The sequence below is a fragment of the Fonsecaea monophora genome (genome assembly GCF_001642475.1).
Source record: "Fonsecaea monophora strain CBS 269.37 chromosome Unknown Scaff39, whole genome shotgun sequence".
Classification (NCBI taxonomy): domain Eukaryota; kingdom Fungi; phylum Ascomycota; class Eurotiomycetes; order Chaetothyriales; family Herpotrichiellaceae; genus Fonsecaea; species Fonsecaea monophora.
Window position 1 is genome coordinate 170,527 of NW_019173970.1, and position 19,277 is coordinate 189,803.

Below are 19,277 nucleotides of genomic sequence, written 5' to 3' on the forward strand. Positions count from 1 at the left end.
GATGTCTGGGTGGTATATGTAGCCGTCTGCTTGGGCTGAAGAGCAGAACGACGAAATTGCCTGCCGGAATTGACGATGGTGGAAGGGCTTGCGGCATTCGGTTTCAATGACAAACCCTTTGTCGCCTGAGAGGCGCCTGTAAGACGATGGCGAAGAGACTGCATTTCCAGATGATTGTGGATTTTCCAATATTGATATGGCATCGAGCGAGGACGTCTTCGTATAGTATTTGAAGTCGGGCTCAGAATCCCCAAAGAGGAAGAAGATGACGAGGGATCCACACCCCGACACTAGCACCAACTAGAGCGGCGCGAGATGGAACTAACCAGCACTAGTCCCTAAATTACTATCTTTGTCATTTCATCGGGCTTCACGTATTGCCACGCATTGTTGGCGGCCCTCCTGAATTTCTAAAGCCTCACCAATCTTTCGCTCAGGGGTATTTGTAGGTTTGTGGCAAATGCCCGGTCAAACCACTTGGGGAACAGACCGGAACACATCCTCGGGGACCAGCAAAAGTACCCATCCGGCCGTTAGATGACATCTTGGAAATCCACTCTCGCTGTGGAAATGTAAAGTGTATGACCTGACGCTGACACTCTATAGTCTCGACACGTGACCGATGTTTCTGCCTCGCTGACTTAATCGCAAAACTTCTTCTCTCTCTCGCATTCTTTTTTGTCCTGCTCTTTCCTTTCCTTCTCACCACAGTCCCATACACGACCTCGAGCTGCAATCCCGCCATGTTTCGCACAACCTTGACGTCCAAGACTTGTAGCAATGGACTTTCGATTCTCTCGGCGCAGGTTGGCCCGACCAGCAGAACTTTCGCTACCGTCGCCCCAGTGAGCCCTGCTGCTCCAAGTCACAAGGTTGTCGTGGTGGGTGGTGGGAGTGCCGGTCTCGCCATCAGCCATCAGCTTCTCCGGACGGGGAGATTTGCGCAGAATGACATTGCCGTCGTCGACCCGGCCAAGTGGCACAACTACCAACCCGGGTGGACGTTGGTGGGCGGTGGACTCAAGACCAAGGAGGAGCTACGACAGCCGCTGAACAGTTTGCTCGACCCGAAGCTCAAGTTCTACAACGAGGGGGTCAACGCGTTTTCACCCAAGGAGAACTCGCTCACGCTCAGCAACGGCGACAAGGTCAGCTACGATCAACTCGTCGTCGTGCCGGGTATTGCAGTGAACTTCGGCTCTATCAAGGGCTTGCCCGAGGCCCTGGCCGATCCAAACTCGCTAGTCTCCTCCATATACGGCTACAACACTTGCGGCAAGGTGTGGCCCACCATCAGCAAACTTCGGAAAGGCAACGCCATCTTCACGCAGCCCGCTGGCGTCATCAAATGCGCGGGCGCGCCGCAGAAGATCATGTGGCTCGCGCTGGATCACTGGAAGCGCAGCGGCCTCTACGACGCCGGCAAGGGCGCCGAGTCGCCCATCCAGATCAGCTTCGCCACCGCCCTGCCCGGCATGTTCGGCGTACCCAAGTACAGCGCGCGGCTCAACGAGCTGCGGCTCGAACGGGGCGTCGAGGCCCTGTTCCAGCACGACCTCGTCGCGATTGAGGGCAACACGGCGATATTTTCCCGGCTCGACCAGAAAGACCAGGTCAAGAGACAATTTGACCTGCTGCACGTGGTGCCCAAGATGGGGCCGCACGAGTTCGTCAAGAACAGCGCGCTGGCCAACGCGGCCGGGTTCGTCGACGTCGACGACGCCACGACGCGGCACACGACGTTCCCGAACGTGTGGTCGGCAGGCGACGCGTCTAGCCTGCCCACGTCCAAGACCGCCGCGGCCATCACAGCGCAAGCGCCCGTGCTGGTACAGAACCTGACGCGCGCGCTCGACGGCCAGAGCCCCGACGCCACGTACAACGGCTACACGTCGTGCCCGCTGACAACCGAGTACGGCAAGGTCATGCTCGCCGAGTTCCGGTACGGCGGCGAGCCGCACGAGACGTTTGGCCGCCTCGTCGGCGTCGACCAGGGTACGCCGCGCCGTGCCTTCTGGCACCTCAAAAAGGACTTTTTCCCCTGGGTCTACTACCAGGCCATGGTCAAGGGCACGTGGGGCGGACCGAAGGGATGGCTTTGATTTAGTTCGGTTATTCATTTTCCATCTGAGCAATTTACTTACTTACCTACCTGTCCCATATCCCACGCCGCCTATCCGTCCCTCTCAGCAAGATCGATAAAATACCACAATGGCGCAAAAGAATCATGCATTCATTATCTACGACAGAGTGGCAGACAGAGGAGAGACTCCGTGTGTACTATATATAGATAGATGACTGGATAGAGACCCAAAAATAAAAAGTTCAATATCCGAGGTGTGAGTGATGGGAGAGGGTGTCTGGTCCATGTTCACACTTCCACATGTACGGTCTGGACTCTGGATCTGGATGTAAAGACACATATAGTATCAATGAACAATTGTTGTGCGTATGTATATGCATAGAGCGCAGTAATCAGTGGCTAAGTTTTGAATTAATCACCGAGTACTAGGTTGTTATTAGATACCTTTCAAGTCTATCATCGCCCGTGTATACTTGTATACGTACATGCTTTGCAGTTTGACCCAACATTGAATGAGTTGACCGAGAGCAAAATAAATATGCATAGCTCATAGCTCCCTCGATGTGCCCGGTAACAATTCTCTCTCATATACCAACGTCCAGCATGAGACAATTCTTATAACTGTAAATAGATGGGTGTGGCTTGTCACTTCGGTGGTGACAAGAACGTCTATCGACTTCGACAAGTCAAGACACATCCATGCGAGGGCGCTCCCACACAGTATTTCGCCCTGAAAGTGTCGATGTGGTTGATCATCTCTACGACGACAGTGTGTATGCGCTCCGCTGTCGGATCTTCGGACCATACTTGTACAGGACCCAAGGTATGGGCAGCAAAGCAATAGTGACAAATCCCATGAGGCTGGTCGCCCAAGCGACGCCCATACCGCGGTACCTGCTTCGGTCAGCAACTAGCCGGCGGAGAGTAGGAACTAAGCGTCCAAGGGTCTCTCAAACTCACATCTGCACCGTAAATAGCGGAAACACCGCCCCAATCACGTATCTCAAAAACCCGTTCGCCGCGGCGGCGCTCGCACCCGTCAACGGCCCGTATGTGTCGATGAGATATAAGACGCAAGAGCAGAAAACTAGCAGATTGCCGATCCCGAATGGAATCGTCGCAATCACCGGCGAGATCCAGTGTATTTCTCTCTTGGCAGTCCATGCGAACCAGAACAACCCAATCGGCAGAAGGAATGAGCCAAGCATCGCCGCCCAAAGTCTCTCCTCAGGGGCCAGGGGTGTAAAGTCACCCTGTGATCGTCTTTTGAGTGTTTTCTTCCGGTATATCAAGCGGTCTATCCAGATGAAAATCAAGGTCGCCAAAGCAACACCCAGGCCGATTCCCAGAAAGACCAGCCCGGACTCGCCGGTGTTGAAGTGGTAGATCTGAATCTCAGGATAAGGCGACTGGAACACAACGGGAAAGGCGGCAAAGAACCCGAACAGGACGCTGAAGTTGAAGGCAGTGTAAATGCTGAAGAATGCGACGATAGATTCCGTGAACAACATCCGTAGCGGCCTCAGAAGAGTAACGACGAGAACGAACCGGAATTTCGACATCCCTGGAGGAAGCGGATTTGGTGGAGGCGGAAGACCCAGTTTCTGTGCACGTTCCTTCAAGATAATCTTCTTGTATGTTTCCCTCTGGGGAAGCGATATAGCGTAGGCGATAACACCCCAGAAAAGGATTAACCATTGTGTCCATCGCCAGCCTTTCTTCATGGTAACAAATCCGCCCAAAGTAGGTCCTACAGCCAATAAAATTAGCTGAATGTTTTTTTGATACGAGAGGGGGGGGGGGGTTCCGGTAGTAACACACCCAAAGCGGGACCCAGAAATGGTGCCAGCAAAAACACTGCGCTGGCAACGGCTCGGTGAAGATGGGAGAACAGGTCGGAATTGGTGCCAGCCCCGACGGCCAGGCAACCCGAGCCTAGAAGGCCGGCGAGGAGGCGGCAGACGACAAGAGAGGCATACGATTTCGAGAAACCCGCGCCGAGCGACATGAGGAGGGACGGTGGGAAGAAGGATAAGTAGACTGCGCGACGTCCGTAGGTCTCTGAGAGCGGGGCACTGAGGACAGGGCCGAATCCCAGACCGATCACGTAGACAGTCAGAGGGACTATTGCTGCGGTAGTGCTAACGCCAAAGTGGCGGGCAACCTCCGGGACACCTGAGTGAGTGTCAGTAAAGCAATCTCTTGTGAGGGAGAGTCCATGCTCACTGGGGGTGTAGACCGAGGAACCAAAAGTCCTGTCACTCATTAGCCTTCTTGCAAGTGATTCAGCATCGGTTTCTCATATACACTGTGAAGCATTGTAGTGCAGGGACCAAGGTATGGTAGATTTTAATAGGCAGTGGCCAGTTTAGTGGATTGTCTGGGTCGTCTTCGCCATCCCAATCTTGCGCCGTTGCTGGGACATGGTCGGGATTAGAGCGACCGCTTTTGCTAGTGCGATGGGAAGCTTTGCTTGTCGTCTTCTCAAGGTCAGGTTCAGGTGTCACAACGGGAACAGGGAGCGAATGAGCAGAGGAGCTGTCGGATTCAGATTCGCCCATCTTTGCCGTCTCAGCGCTGTAATCTTCCTTGTCTTTGGACGGCATAGAGGGATTCGTGACGTTAAAAGCAGAGTAACAAAAGGCAGAGTCAGAGTTGCAATAGCCAATGTCACCCGAATGCTCAGAAGGGAACAGAAGACGCCAACAAGAGTGCTTCGAGATCCGCTGATGGTATGTCACTTGGGAAATTCGGCCACTTTTCGGATACAGCAGGCCGTCTCAGGGGGTTTATATGGGTTGTTGACCGCTCCGCCTCGCCGTCACACCATTTCTTGGGAATTGCGGTGACTAATGGTTCCAGGCGCCATTCAAGGGTATATTTGTGAACGAACAATACCCTTTGCTCAAAATTTTACCTGGTTGATCGTGTTAAACGATAGTAAACATTGAAGGAACCCCGCTACATGGAGGACAGCATTATCTGGTTAGTGAACATCGGCTACCTTGGCAAGGGGATGCCTCGGGTCAGTGGGAGAGGCTGCAGAACATGGCAACGGAGTTTCACCCCAAAGAGAAGTCAAGGCGCGGGCTGAACAATGTGGAAGACAAAATAGCAAGTGAAGGCGTAATGGGTCAGTGGCCAGGTCTCCATTGCGGTCCTGTCATTGGAGCAAACGAAGTCGCCGCGTCCAATAACGACGTACTGGAGCCAATCATGCATCATGGAACCAGATCAGTAATCGAACAGATTAGATCGAGTTCAGGGTCTGCTGCTAGCAATTACGGCCGGAAACGATGCCGATGGACACCGTATACTGCTGCAGAGTGTGGCTGTATACATAGGCCATGCTGAAGTGGTGAAAACAAAAGAGTGAGAAAGAAGATGGAAGTGAGATGGAGACTATAGGTGCATTTAAAGCATCCAAGAAGACGCCAGGCTGATCTGATATTGGTTTCCTAGTCCGGCTAGTGTCGTTGAGACACGAAGATGGTGAGATCTCAATGTTCCGAGGGCAACTCTGCCGATCCGCTGACGTAATTAGGAATGTTCTTTATTCTCTCACGTGATGACACCCCTCGGCCACCTCCCAAGCTCCTCCGTGCTCTTCTCAAAGAGACATGTGAATAAATTAAACGCCCAAGAGGATGGGTGTATGGAGCACAGCAACATATAGCCCAGAGTGAAAAGTAGAAATCCATTTTCATTAACTAATTGCCGCCCTTGGTATTCCATTGTTTCATTCAAGCCTACGCTTGCCCTGATAGCCCCCTCCCTTCAGCCCTAGATCGACACTGACCACGACTGGCAGAGAGCCTGGGTCTTAGTTCGCCCTTCTTCGAGCCAACTTGGTTCCCGAGGTCCTCGATGTGTTTGCTTGGTCGTGGATATCTGGACTTTCTCATGGTCCAGTCACCCTATTCCAAAGACTCAACTACCCATACCGACACCCAGCTATGTCACAGTCTTTTGCTGGGTTAGAGGATCCATCTCCTCTGCGTTCTCGTATTCCTCTCGTCTCATGATACTCTCCACAGGTCCGAGCAACCGTTTGAATCCATCTCTTCCGAGCTTGGCCACGGTGACATTGTCCTTGGCTACCACGCTGGCAGCACGAGGCTTGTCATCCAGCAAGGCCAGCTCACCAAAGAAATCACCACGGCCATACTCTTTGACCGGATGATCCACGCCGTGCTTGTATGCCACTGCATGTCCGGATTCCAGAAGATAGAAGGCATCGCCAGGTTCTCCCTCGGTGATGATGTTTTGCCCCGGCTCGTATTTGACCGTCTCCAAAGCATCGGCAATCTTGCTTCGCTCGTAGGGCTTCAGGGACGAGAGTAAAGGCACCTCGCCGAGGAACCCCTCGTACATTTCTCGCTTCTGGAAGGCATTGTTCATGAGAATTCGTCGGAAGGTGACACGATCAAGCGCCCATAGTAAGCCTCCTTTAGACGAACTCACGACGGTCGCGGCTCGAGGAGCATTGTACATCAATGCCAGTTCACCAAAGCTACCTCCAGGTCCAATTGTCGCCACCTTGTTTCCCATGCCTTCTGGCCCCGCTTCAACAGCTCCGCTGGGGTTGATGTAGATGTCGAAATCTCCAGACTCGATGACGTAGAAGTAGTCTCCTTCATCCCCTTGGGTAATGACTTTGATGTTGGGCGCAGGGATTGATTTCTCCATCAACGCGTCGAGCACGAGATTGAACGATTCTTCGTCGAGACTGGAGAACAAAAAGTTGCCAGCCACCGCGTGCCGGAGTCTCTCGTACTGCTCAGGCGTCTTTGGGTGTTTGGGAGGCTTCCAACTGCCCGAATCCGAGTCCGGCTGCATAGATTCAGCGGACACTGATGTTCTGCGGCCGGCGGCATAGTTGTTGGGCAATGACTGCGCTTGTGGTTCCGTCTCCTCTGACGCTTGATTGCCTAGCCAGTTGCCAAACAGGCCGCCGCTGGCTGCGCCTCCAGCTGCAGCGCCAAAGCCAGAACCCCCAAAGGGAGACCGACCAGAATCACGAGCTTTGAAAGTGGCATCAGTTGGAGAGCCAAAGGTGTCACGTTCTTCGTCCTCCTCTTGTATGCTGTTCTTGGCTGCAAAAGGGCTACGATTATCGAACGGGCCAGCGGTATCTGCCATCTTGCCGTTGGTGTTCGTGGTGGGTTTTCCTGCTCTGCTTAAGGACCGCTCGAGTTCGAGCTGGCGATTGAAGTAATTGGCACAGTACTGGAGAGGGTCGTCGGGTTTAGCTTGTTTCAAGTCCTTGATCAGAGCATCAACAATGGCTTGGTGAGGAGGAGGAAGAGACATGGATATTTGCGGCAGAGGTCTGAGGATGTGGGGGAGGACGTCGTTTGGGTGTGGGTATTGAGACCCCAGGGACCGCCTGCTACTGTCGTTGGCTTAAGCTCGGGTTAGGAGGATTTGCCTGCGGACGGACTCAACTGGCGGTCGTTTGGTGCTTTTGGAAGGACACGGAAGGACCCTCTTTTGGGCAGGTAGGGTGGCCTGTCACCGACGAGGACCGTGAAACCGTGGGCCACAGACTTGACGGATTGCAGGACGGGTTTGTCTGTGAGACAAGTAGGGGGAAACAGGCGAGAATGGGCAAGGGCGAAATGCCTATCTCAGGCAATGAAGCGGCAGTCTGATGTCCACTGGCAAACGGCGAGTTACGCTGGATTCTGCAGACAGTGGAGCGAACCAGCCCACGAGAGGGAGTGGTAGGTTGGTTGGCTGGTTGGAGGTGGTGAGGAAAGAGAGCAAGTGGGGCAATGAGCAACTCTGAGGCGCAGATGACGCAGTGGAGGGGTAACCGAGGACCACTTTGGTTGAAAGGGCCAGAGATTGGATAGCACACGATCAAGCGGGTAGGCGAGAAAGCGAAAGCCGGGGGTTGAATATAAAAGAAAGGAAGAAGGGAACAGATGAGGAGGGGGATTGAAATGGGTAGGTAAAGTCTATTTTGCAAGCTGCGCAGCGCAGGCAACTGGCCAGTGGCTATTTAAATGTTACTCGATGGAGGGAACAAACAGCTCCTTCAGCTACTCCAGCAAACAGTATGTAATGTAGCTCAATGGAAGAAGAAAACAGGGCAAGAATAACCCAACCAGAAGATCTCACAGCACCACCGTCGAGCCAACACTCTTCTCTGTCACTCCTCCTTTCTCCTCCCCTTACCGTCCGCAGCATACCCCTCCCCTCAATTGGATTCAAAGCTCAAGCAGCTCCCTACCTCCGACCAGTCACAGCCAAGGAACCTGATAGGCGATGTCATCGCTACAGACGGTGCATCAACTAGGCGGTCAACGACGAGCCGAACCAGGCACTGATTGGCCTCGGAACATCTGTTCGTGCAGCCACCGGATCACCTAGAAGGTTGCTTCGTGCACCCAGCAATGAAGGTGTGAAGGCCCAAGCAATCACAGGGGTTGGAAGACTGGCAGAGAGGAGCAGGGACAGAAGAGAAAGGGCTTGATCCCGTACTCTCACACCCTGGGAGAGAAAAAGATTTGCTCATGGGGCTGCAGATTCCCGGCTGTGCTGCATCAAGCTCCCACAGCTCCCACAGCTTCGACAGCTTCGAGAATCCTTCTGGTGCTTCTAGAACATTACGAGAACATCTCTCCCCTCCACTGTCCCAGCCAGTAGTTGACGATGAAATTGCGACAGCCGCATCAACGCATTCGGATTAGCCATTATCGAACCCCAAAAAGGTCCTTCTCTCTCCTAATACAAACACAACGGCAGGGGATATCTACAAGACAAACAAGTCCCAAATCAACACGAATCCGCTGTCCAAACCCCAGCGGGTGCGCCGACCCGTTCGCAATGCAATCCCAATTGCTCCCGCGCCGCAAGCCCCCACTCCCGTCCTCCACTCTCGCTGCGCACCTTCACTTGCTCTATCACGCTTCGGCCTTTTCCTGGTCTGTGTAACATCCCGCCGGCCTCTTTGGCATCTAGTCAAAGATCTTCTTGAAGAATGAGCTGACTCGGTGTTTCTTCTTCTTCTCCTTAGTCGCCGAGGACGAAGGTGTGGTGGCCGGAGCAGTTTCTGGTTTCTTCGTCGGCGTTGAAGTGGCGCTCGTCGGTGCTGCAGGTGCTGCGGCCTTGGCTTCCTCCTTCTTGGATTCTGGTGCCGCCGCCGTGGGTGCGGTGACTGTGGCCGGTTCGGTGGCGGTGGTGGCCGCAGCCGCGGCCACGGCAGGTTCCGCCGTTTCAGCCTCATTCTTGTTCATCAACTGCACCGCAGGCTCGTCGGCAAGTGTGGGATCCTCGGCGCCATCAGAGACCGCCGCCGCCGCAGACTCAGACACTCCAGGAGCCACACCTGCTGCGTGTGGCGGCGCATATTCAGTTGTGTCTCCCTCCGTTTTCTCTGGCTCGACCTTGTGTGGCACAGCTTCTGTGGGCTCAACCGTCCCGTCGGCACCGTCAGCTACCGCGGCTGCAGCAGCTGAGGATGTCCCAGGAACAGGGCCGCCTGTTGAAGCTGGAGTGGCCGACGGCGCGGTCTCAGTCGTGGCAGCTGCAATCGTCGGTGCTGGCTCCCCGGCTTCTTCAACCTCGGGCACTTTTTTCACCAGTTCCTCTTCTACCTCCGCCTTCTCCTTGACAACTTCGGCAGACGTCGTGGCCTCGGGATCAACATGTGCCTCTGCGATTGACTCCTTGACCACCTCAGGCACCGTGGTTGTGATCGCTTGCGCATGGTCCACCTCAGTCGCCGGCTTGCTTTCTTCCAGAGGTACTTTGCCAGCCAACTCAGCCGTGGTTGACGACGCTCCAGCTGAACTGAGCAAAGGACCTGCGTCTAGTGAATTTCCGGCGCCCGCTCCCATAGGCAAAGAAGATTCTGGGATCAGATTCTCCGTTTTGGCTGCGGCGCCTCCGAGACCTAGCGCGGCGAGCGCTCCTCCAATAATTGGAATACCCGAGCCTGCATTTTCGTAGTCTTCTTTTGACGTGGTCACTGCAGAGTGCGTTGTGTTGGTCGTGACTTCACCGGGTGGGGGAACCTTTTCGCCTGCAGGAAGGTCGACGGGATTGCCTGCGCCACTAGTGGGCGGCAAGGGATTGACGCCGAACGAGTCTGGTTCCTTTGCTGGTGTCTCCGGGAACGTGCCCGGGACACCGCTTCCCGCTGCCTCTTTGTTGAGTTGGGAGTCAGACGCAGGGGTGACTAGACAGACGACAAGGTCAGTATTTGCGACAGCATAGTTCTGCGGCTCACTCACCTTCCGTGGCCTCTTTCTTGGGCTCCAAGGGCACCTGGCCAGCCAAGGCTGCGGTGGTGCTCTCAGGAGCCGCGCTGGATGTGGTCACAGCTTCTGGGACCATGGACGCCTTGGGCTTGATATTCTCAGGTAGTAGCACATTGTTGACATTCCCTCGGCCGTCGTCTTCCTGAGGTGCCTCGGGATCGATGATCCACTGGTCGTTGACAACGAACTTGTAGAAGATCTTTTTGTCGGCCACGGGCAAGTCCACCTCTTTCTCCCAGATCTCGCCGACCTTGTCCAACTTGACGCTCTTTCCCCAGTCATCGAAGGTCCCTGTGACGTGGACATCATTGGCCTCAGGATGGGGCCTAGAAATCAGGTGTCAGCGGGTTGGTCAAAACTTGGCGCCGGACTCAGTAGATCACAGAGTCGGCGATAAAATTAGCATGAAGCGACGCGCATCGACTCACCATCTGAATACGAAGCTTCCCATGGCAGGCGATCCAGGCAAAGGCACTGTCAAGTTTGAAAAGAATCTGTGAGACGTGAAATCGGCTCAATGGCGCAGCAGGCAGCAGGCGGAGAGCTTTCGGAAAAGCTTGAGGGTGGGCCGGTTCTGACTTTGTGAGGCGCAGGTGGTGCAAGAAGACAGCTTTCAAGAGGTAGGAATGATATGAGAGGCGAAATCAGTGCGAATATTGCCAAAGACACGAAGCAGAACGCAAGATGTGTAACAGTCTGGTGATGGGAAAGTAGGCGGCGGGGGAGGGTGTTGCGAAATCGAACTGGTGATAATTGGGTTCCCAGGCACGGAGGACGGAGGTAAAGCGTTGAGCGGCAGCTATAACATAATATGATGCAGCTGGTGGAGCCTGTGTGCAAACTGTGCCACCAGTAGTGCCTAGAAGCACTCGGAGCCTCCTGACTTTGGGAGGTTGCACGGGACGTGGTAAGCCTGGGAGGCTGGGGGAGCCCACTTGGGCTCACTAGGCTTAGCTGGGACGCCTACAGCGCCCTCGGGTGGGGGATTTAATTTGATTGAACGCTCCTCATTTTGCTCCAAGGAGGTTGGTCACGATTGCACCTTGCGCAGAAGGTAAAACTGCACAGACTCCTCCAATACGAACACCTCACGGAGGATTACCTGATACACGATTTGTCGTCCCCAGTTGAAAAAAAAAGAGTTGATTGACCTCATCCCCCTACCTCCACTTGAAGGTGTCCTCTCGCCTTTCTCGACCACTGATGTGCAATCCCAGCTGCGACCGATCCCCCGTCACCGCCATGGAAACGATCTCGTGTGCCTCGCAGCCGCCGCCCTGCTTTAAGCCCGCGCTAAGTTGTAAACTGTTTCGCCGGCTAGTTAGTACTCAAAATGCCTACCTCCCTCGCCCGTCTCCAAAATATACTACATTGGCCCAGTCTGAGTGCAAAGGACAGATAACGGCGGTGTCACTTTGGGTGTTGTTGGATCAGAACGCCCCAAGGCCCCAGACAAGAATACTTCAAGGAACTTAAGTTCTCCCAAAGTGTGCTGCGAAATATTGTCGTTATGTTAGGCCATTAGAGCTGCCTGCCTGAAAGCTGCCAGTCCAATCCTGGTTCAAGCACCAGCAGTTAAGGTAACCGCGCCTTGATGTGGCAGTAGACTTGTCACCCACTGCCCTACTCTGCCGAGCCTCTTCAACACCCAACAATGAAATCTGGTGATGTGTATCGAGGGAGGTTTCCGGATCACTAGGAGACCTGGTGGCAAAACCTGGCTGTGCAGCTCGAGTGCTGATTGACATCGTCACGGATCAGCGCGCGTGGCCGGAAAGTTTCTCTCCGAGAATGGCGTCGCTTTCGGATTCGTCGCGGATCGATCGCTGTGCTTGTAGTGACATGTATTTGTACATTTTCGCCATCACGGATCCACGAAAAGATCACAACGATAGGGATAAGTTCTGCTTGGTCAGTGCAGGAGCTGTTTGAATGGTAGAGAACAGATTGGGAGGCAGCCGTCGTCGCCCAATTCTGAGCTGATCATTGATTTCGACGCTGATACGTTGCCTATAGTTCCGTCACCGGCCGATGAATGGTTCTTTGTATAAAAGTCTCGACGTCCCTTCTGTTGATCTGACGATTCTGGTCGTAGACAAACACCTCATCGTCATCACCACGATGTAGTGCCAATGCAGGCAGGCGTGTGGCGTCCACATCAAGCGGCTCGAGCAAAAAGGGCAGCTTTGTTGTATCGAGGGTTACAAAGTCGATCTTTCCTTTGTACTTGAGAGCAACGTGCTTCAATGACTCGGCAATGGTCTTTCTCTCTCTGTCGGTTTCGGCGAGGATAAAAGCGATCGGCAATTTCGACTAGAGTCCCAATTAGCAGGAACACACATACAAAGCCTGAACAGTGCACGGAACCTGGGTGTGGTCAATGTACGATTTCAAGTCCAGCCTACCGATTACCGGCGTCGAGGTCTGCTCTGCAAACCTGAGAATCGGTCCCATTTCGAACTTGTCACGATATATGGGCTTGACTTCGTCCAGGGAGTTCCAGACAACCACAAAAGGGGGTGGGATATCCGCTTCTTCGGCTAGGGTCAAGTCGGTGGTGGTCGCCACTAGAAACTTGTCTTGAAGCTTTTCGGCCACCTGGGCTCTAACGGTCGACAACTCAGGAGCTTCGTCCTCAGATACGACGAAGAGCAGTAGCGGGACGTCCAACGATTTTAACGTCCCGAAGGCTTCCCTGTCAGGTTGAGAAACCAGTTGCGTTATAGTTTGGAGTACTTTGGTTACAACGCTGCAAAGATCAGTGCTGTGAAGTCACGGCGAAAGCAATACTCACGAGGAAGCCCGGAACTTTCCTCTATATCGACTTTGTCTTGATCCATGCAAGAGTCGTATGGTTGGAAAAGAAGCTACCCCATAAGAAGGGCAAATATCCGATTCACCTTCGCAGTTGATGAGTAACAATTGAGCGGACGGCCACGGTTGCAGCGCCTCTTTGACCTTTTCCAGCTCTGGAGCCAGAGCCTTGCATTGTTCACTGATAAATGGTCAATATACAGATGGTTCGCCCGCCCTTTTGTCTCGCTCAACGTACTACCAAGGCTGTGGTTTGACGGCGGCATTCAGTCGGGTGATTTCAGAACCGGAGAGAGAGAAAAGCTACGCACCAGACAAACTAGAATTGAAAGTTATCATTAGTGGCAAGAAGAAACAAGCAAGGAACAACTTGGTAACTTACAGACAGCAATGACCAAGTTGTCCTTGCTCTGGGCGGTCGACACGAGGGCTTTGAGCGTTGCGGGCGCTGCGTACTCGAGCACAGCCTTGCAGCCATGAACCTGAATCAAGGCAAAGACGGTGACCCACGTTCGAACAAGTATTTGGGCCTTCATCTCGGACGGTAGATGTCGAATTGTGAGATGCTATCGCTGTACAGAAGTCAACATGGGCATGAATCTTACATAGAAACAGCAGGTCGAACAAGCAGCCAGTCGGCGCCTTTACCGAGAGCACGATGGATGATATGCTGCATCTACAACACCGATCCTCTACCACATCCAAATTAACCAGTTTTCTTCGTTCTTGGACGTTGCCCAGATCTCTCCACTGGCTTGGGTAAATGCTCCCCGATACGCGTATCCGATGCCAATATGACGCCAGTTGGGACATTGCCTCTCGTACTGGTACCCGTGCTGGCGACGATTATCGGCGTCGGGCACTTGTACTCTGATTGGAACCTTTTCCCTGTATGGCAAAGTAATACCGGGACAAATAGCAAGGGACCGAAGACATACCTGCTGTCAGAAGATCCCTTGGTGGTATACATACAAGACTTCATCACCCCGCAAGAAGCCTCTCATCTGGTCCAGCTCGCGTAAGTGACCAAACTCTTCAAGATCGCCTATTGACATCCCCGACAGTGTTGGGGCTACTAAGAGCTTTTTACGATAGCGAACCCCGTTTCAAGCCCTCCGTCCTATGGACTGACGAAGGCAAAGTCCACCGAGACTCGGCGTACCGATCCTCCATGACGGCCAAGCTGCCCAGGGACAAGATCATCCAGCAGATTGAAGAGCGCGCACAGGCTTTCCCTTTCTACCAGCCCGTCGGCGATTTCCAACCCTTGGTGGTGCAGAACTACGGCATTGCAGGACAGTATCGAGACCATTACGACTGGTACGGCGACGCCAACGCGGTCGGTGGCAACGTCGCGTCGACCTTCTTCGTGTACATCCACGCAAATTGTACCGGGGGAGGTACAAACTTCCCTCGACTGAAGCCACCGCCCGAGGAGGAAGAGTGGTGGTGCCAGTTTGTCGACTGTGACCGTCCCATCGACGACGGGGTCACCTTCAAGCCCATTCAAGGCAATGCCGTGTACTGGGATAATCTCAGCGGCGATAGCAAGGGTAACCCGCAAACCCTGCACGCTGGAATGCCCGTGACCTCGGGGAACAAGATGGGCCTGAACATGTGGACCTGGCAGTCAACCTGAGCTTCGCACTCATTACTTCCAAGCGTAGCAGAAACAGAACTGGAGTTTGAGGATTTGAATGCAGTAAGGTGATCACGTGGGCAACGGTCAATATAGTCGATACGAGTCATTTACCGAAGAACAAATCTCAAAGTGTGGCCGATTTATCAGTCCAGGTACAGTGGCCTACCCAATAAGGTAGACTTGGGCAAGAGATATTCATTGAGGCATGTTGGAATAGTGAGGCCGCGACAATGAAGTACCACCATATTGGAAGAAACACAATCGCTAGGACAAGCGAGGATGTAATGCATTCGAAAGAAACATGTCTGGTCAGGTATGAGTCAAATCTGGTGTCCCGTTGAGATACAGAGGAGGATAGATCGGGTAACATCGTACGTCACGAAGCATATTCAAGGGACGAATGGGATGGGGTCGAATCTACAATGCGTAGGAACCCCACGTAAACCCTCGACGACCACAAATTATTCCCCTCGTATCAATCTTTGTCACTCACCCGTCCGCAATTGCGACCGCTAATGATACCAACGACTCGGACAAACCGAACAATTAGACATCGTCGCAATGCGTCTGGTCAAGCGAAATATCAACGACGACGGGAGTGGGAGCGTCACGCTGTGCCCCGAGGAACCTGAAGACATGGTACTTCCACCACCCTGGCCGCTCCCCCGTCGCGCTCACTCTGAAAGGTGTTCCAATTAGTGGCATGCTTATAACCTCATTCGGCCCACAGACCTCCTCACTGCCTCTGCCATCCGGCGGGTGACCACCGAATCCTCGTCGACGGGCTCTACGTCGTCTCAACGTGTCCACACGAACCTCACGATACGGGTCAAGTCGTTGGATTTCGACCCCCAGGCTGGGCAGTTGCATGTATCGGGCCAGATTGCACGAGAGAACAGGTATACAAAGATCGGGCAATTCCACACCCTCGACCTCGAGTTGCAGCGCAACTTCACCCTTGAAAAGGTGGTCGAGGGAACTGATGGGTCAGAGGGTTGGGATAGTGTCGCGCGTGCGCAGCTAGAAGAGGCTATAGATCCTACGAGGGGCACTGAAGCGGTCGCGGTCGTCATGCAGGAAGGACTGGCCAACATTTGCTTCATCACACAGTTCCAGACCGTCTTGAGGCAGAGAGTCGAGGTCTCGGTCCCGCGAAAGCGGACAGGTGCCGGAAGATCGGCGGATCACGACAAAGGCTTGACCAAGTTCTACAGTACCGTGCTGGACACGCTGCTAAGACAACTTCAAGGCCTGATGGAGCACAAAGATAACAGCACAAGTTTTCCAATCTTACTGGCGAGTCCCGGATTCACGGCAGCAGGCTTTCTGAAACAGATCAGTGAGACCGCCGTTACAAAAGGGGACAAGATGCTGCAAGACTTGGTGAGGCGGAATGCGTTTATAGTGATCCACAGCAGCTCCGGCCACCTCCACAGCCTCAACGAGGTGCTCAAAAGCCCAGAGGTGCTAGTGAGGTTGAAAGATACAAAATATGCTCGGGAGACTGCGTTAATGGACGAATTCTATGCTCTCCTACGCAAGGACGACGGACGGGCATGGTACGGTCCGACAGAGGTCGAAGCATGCGTTGAAAAGGGGGCTGTGGGTCGTGGTGGAGGAGTTCTGTTGATCAGCAACGCCCTATTTCGAAGCCAGGACGTCGCTACGAGACGAAGATGGGTCAGGCTTGTCGATCGAGTGAGAGAGGTGGAGGGCGGCGAAGTCAGAGTCCTCAGTAGCGACCATGAGAGTGGGAGACGGCTGGAAGGCTTGGGGGGTATTGCAGCCATCCTTACATTTCCTGTTGAAGACATAGAATCGGAGGACGAAGGCGAGGACGCTGAGCAGCCTGACCACGATGTCGAAGAATCATAAAGGTCTACAGCAAACAGTGGCTGAACATTCAGCCTCGTTGAGCATGGGGAAGGTCTGCCGAGCTGCATGCGGAACCTCTTCCGCCTTGCCCTAAAGTGACGTGCATTTCGTCTATTTGTTTAGTCCAAGCCATCGCGTCAATGCACCAGGGTTACTTTCCTGTGCAAACTGCGTGTGGTGCCGAGACACTTTCCTCCGACCTACTTTTTTCTTGCCCAAGATGCCGCGGCCCGCGAAGCCTCCGATGACCCTGAAGGAGGCCAAGCGGGCTTACAAGAAAGAGGGAGGTTTCCGATACACGGCGTCCCAGATGGCCCGCGCAGACAGGTTGGACGCGCGTGAAGAGAAGCGAAAGAAAGAACTGGAGAAAGAGAGACAACGGGCGGAGAACAAACGGAAGCGGGAGGAGAAGCTTGAGAAGGAGCGCGTCGTCAGACAGAAGATGTTGGACGAAGGTCGGATCAACGTGGAGGACACCTGGGGCAAGGTGACCGCAAGCCAACCCAGACTGAACAAATTCTTTGGACACAAGCCAGCACTTCGGGCGACAAAGGATGCGACAGGAGCTCAACCTATTGTGGAGGATGAGGACATGCAGGCCTCCGGTTCCACTGCTGGAGGTCCAGAAGAGCCACCTCGTCTTCAAGAGGTCCGCAGTCCATCACAGACTTTCGCAGAGGATGCACAGCCAGCCGTAGATGACTATCGACAAGGACAAAGTAACGGCTCAACTGTGCATGCTTCACCGGCACCGTCATCAAATCTGAGACAGTCACCAACACTCAGAGAGCTGCGACCGTCGCAAATCAATTCCCAGCGACTTAAACCATGTCAGTATTTGAGTGAAGAAAAGGTCACGTCGCCGGAGCGGTTAGGAGGGCTATCACGGCTAAAGTCAACCTCTCCCAAAGCAGAGACAACGGCCAGTCTTGAAGGGCACCCGAAAAGTCCACCAACAGTCTCCACTAGGAACGAGATCTCGGAGCAGTCTCCGACGGAGACACTGCTTCCACAGGATGATGACGGTAGTATCAGGCATGAGAGTAACAAGGCAACGAAGAGATTCGACACAAGTGAAGATTGCCTTGGTGCATCAAAAGTGCTTCCGGATGAAGACTTCACCGAGGGTATAGATGATGAGACTTTTCTCATGCTCTGCGCAACTCAAAAGTCACTTCCAGACGATCTGCCAACACGAGAGAATTCACAAAGTACAAGTCCGCTTGGCAGTAACTTGATTTGCGATCTCCCGGGACGTGAAGCAAGCCCCGTTACACTGAGAACTGCTCCAGTATCGCCGTCTCGTGTGCCACTATCAAAGGCTCTTTCTGAAAGTTTCAACTCGGTGTTCAACGAAATAGAGGACGAAGATCTCATTGCGCTCGTCCAGGAAGTGGAGGCAGAAATCGACACGCCGAAGCCAACACCAACACCGTTGACCGCAGCTGGAAAGACGGCTCTCATGGGTCCACCTATAGCACCAGGGCCCAAGGCTCCAGAGGCAACGCTCAAGCCACGGTCAAAGGACACAGAGACCAAAATGCAAAAGCCCGAATTGCCATGGGCAAGACCAAAGGGAAAGAGGAGACTTCCATGGGATCTTCCAAGGGATGATTTCATTGACCTCGGACCGTCGACGCAAGCTCTGACGTTGGAGCTTCTGGAGCAGGCTGAAGCGAAAATGAGATGAGCAGGCAACACACAAAAGTTTTGGAGATATGGTGCACGAATCTGATGACTTCACGAATTGATGAGGTGTCTAGAGAGGAATATAATCACCGGTTGGGGAAGGTGGTAACTGGTTTGACTGGGAAGTGAGTCGGCACTGCATTAACCTGCCACCAGCACGACCACCGTCTACGAATCCAGCAGCACAGCAACCTACACGAACATGACAGCATCAGACATTTGACTTCTCACGGCTCACTTCTGCATTGCGCTGGAAAGGATTTGGTTACAATTCTGCATGGCTGGGTCTTAATGGCGTTTTTGAGCATTTTGGATAGAACATCAACACTCAACGCGGCCAATACCCTTCTTTTCTTTTGAGACAGGAAATGTCACCACTGGAACCATGGCTGTTTCCAATTTGTTTTATTTTCCTTTTGAGGGGGTTTCTCTGGCATTTCTGCATATGATACCCGGCACAGAGAAGGGCAAGGACAAAAACCTGGCGTTGGATTCCCTGGGGTTTCTTCTTTCTCGCCTTTTTCCTTTTTGCCAGGCATTTTCCAGGCGTACGGGGTCCTGGGCACTGGGCACTGGGCACTGGGAGCACGGAGCTAGGAGCAGCGAGTGGGGAACAAGCACCACCAGGCTGGTAAGGGCGCTCTCCATCTAGCTAGCTAGCTAGATATCCATGAACCATGAAGTATGATCTCTTCAGGAATCAGGAACCAGGAATCCGGGTCTTGACAGGGAGTGAGCGCGACTCAGCCTTGAGATGTGAGGCTTGAGACGCGAGCCTTGAAAGTTGAGACTAGAATTGAAACTAGAACTGAGACTTGAGACTACCTACCTACCTACCTATTGTATCAAAAACGCACACCGACGCTTAAAGACCAACACATGCATCTCTCTGATATGTGAGGTG

The 19,277-nt window shown here is 53.5% G+C and overlaps 8 protein-coding genes across 8 annotated transcripts; 4 read left to right on the forward strand and 4 right to left on the reverse strand.

Annotated features, from left to right (window-relative positions):
• Positions 1–743: 743 nt before the first annotated feature.
• Positions 744–2,102, forward strand: AYO21_05934 (hypothetical protein; the record flags this gene model as incomplete). The annotated part of the gene is made up of 1 exon (XM_022655900.1): positions 744–2,102. One exon carries the CDS (start codon positions 744–746, stop codon positions 2,100–2,102), a length of 1,359 nt encoding a protein of 452 aa, XP_022511820.1.
• Positions 2,103–2,841: 739 nt separating this feature from the next.
• AYO21_05935 (hypothetical protein) lies at positions 2,842–4,689 on the reverse strand (the record flags this gene model as incomplete). Its single annotated transcript, XM_022655901.1, has 5 exons — positions 2,842–2,977; positions 3,044–3,833; positions 3,905–4,258; positions 4,310–4,338; positions 4,391–4,689. The coding sequence occupies 5 exons, from the start codon at positions 4,687–4,689 to the stop codon at positions 2,842–2,844; spliced, it is 1,608 nt and encodes a 535-aa protein (XP_022511821.1).
• Positions 4,690–6,037: 1,348 nt separating this feature from the next.
• Positions 6,038–7,396, reverse strand: AYO21_05936 (hypothetical protein; the record flags this gene model as incomplete). Its single annotated transcript, XM_022655902.1, has 1 exon — positions 6,038–7,396. The coding sequence occupies one exon, from the start codon at positions 7,394–7,396 to the stop codon at positions 6,038–6,040; it is 1,359 nt and encodes a 452-aa protein (XP_022511822.1).
• A 1,652-nt stretch (positions 7,397–9,048) lies between these two features.
• AYO21_05937 (hypothetical protein) lies at positions 9,049–10,804 on the reverse strand (the record flags this gene model as incomplete). The annotated part of the gene is made up of 3 exons (XM_022655903.1): positions 9,049–10,271; positions 10,327–10,679; positions 10,782–10,804. 3 exons carry the CDS (start codon positions 10,802–10,804, stop codon positions 9,049–9,051), a joined length of 1,599 nt encoding a protein of 532 aa, XP_022511823.1.
• Positions 10,805–12,363: 1,559 nt separating this feature from the next.
• Positions 12,364–13,703, reverse strand: AYO21_05938 (hypothetical protein; the record flags this gene model as incomplete). The annotated part of the gene is made up of 7 exons (XM_022655904.1): positions 12,364–12,666; positions 12,721–13,048; positions 13,099–13,183; positions 13,254–13,348; positions 13,406–13,413; positions 13,479–13,486; positions 13,550–13,703. The coding sequence occupies 7 exons, from the start codon at positions 13,701–13,703 to the stop codon at positions 12,364–12,366; spliced, it is 981 nt and encodes a 326-aa protein (XP_022511824.1).
• Positions 13,704–13,961: 258 nt separating this feature from the next.
• AYO21_05939 (hypothetical protein) lies at positions 13,962–14,806 on the forward strand (the record flags this gene model as incomplete). The annotated part of the gene is made up of 3 exons (XM_022655905.1): positions 13,962–14,057; positions 14,116–14,185; positions 14,232–14,806. 3 exons carry the CDS (start codon positions 13,962–13,964, stop codon positions 14,804–14,806), a joined length of 741 nt encoding a protein of 246 aa, XP_022511825.1.
• A 564-nt stretch (positions 14,807–15,370) lies between these two features.
• On the forward strand, positions 15,371–16,684 carry AYO21_05940 (mRNA surveillance protein pelota; the record flags this gene model as incomplete). The annotated part of the gene is made up of 2 exons (XM_022655906.1): positions 15,371–15,448; positions 15,509–16,684. The coding sequence occupies 2 exons, from the start codon at positions 15,371–15,373 to the stop codon at positions 16,682–16,684; spliced, it is 1,254 nt and encodes a 417-aa protein (XP_022511826.1).
• A 220-nt stretch (positions 16,685–16,904) lies between these two features.
• Positions 16,905–18,374, forward strand: AYO21_05941 (hypothetical protein; the record flags this gene model as incomplete). The annotated part of the gene is made up of 1 exon (XM_022655907.1): positions 16,905–18,374. One exon carries the CDS (start codon positions 16,905–16,907, stop codon positions 18,372–18,374), a length of 1,470 nt encoding a protein of 489 aa, XP_022511827.1.
• Between the last annotated feature and the right edge of the window lie 903 nt (positions 18,375–19,277).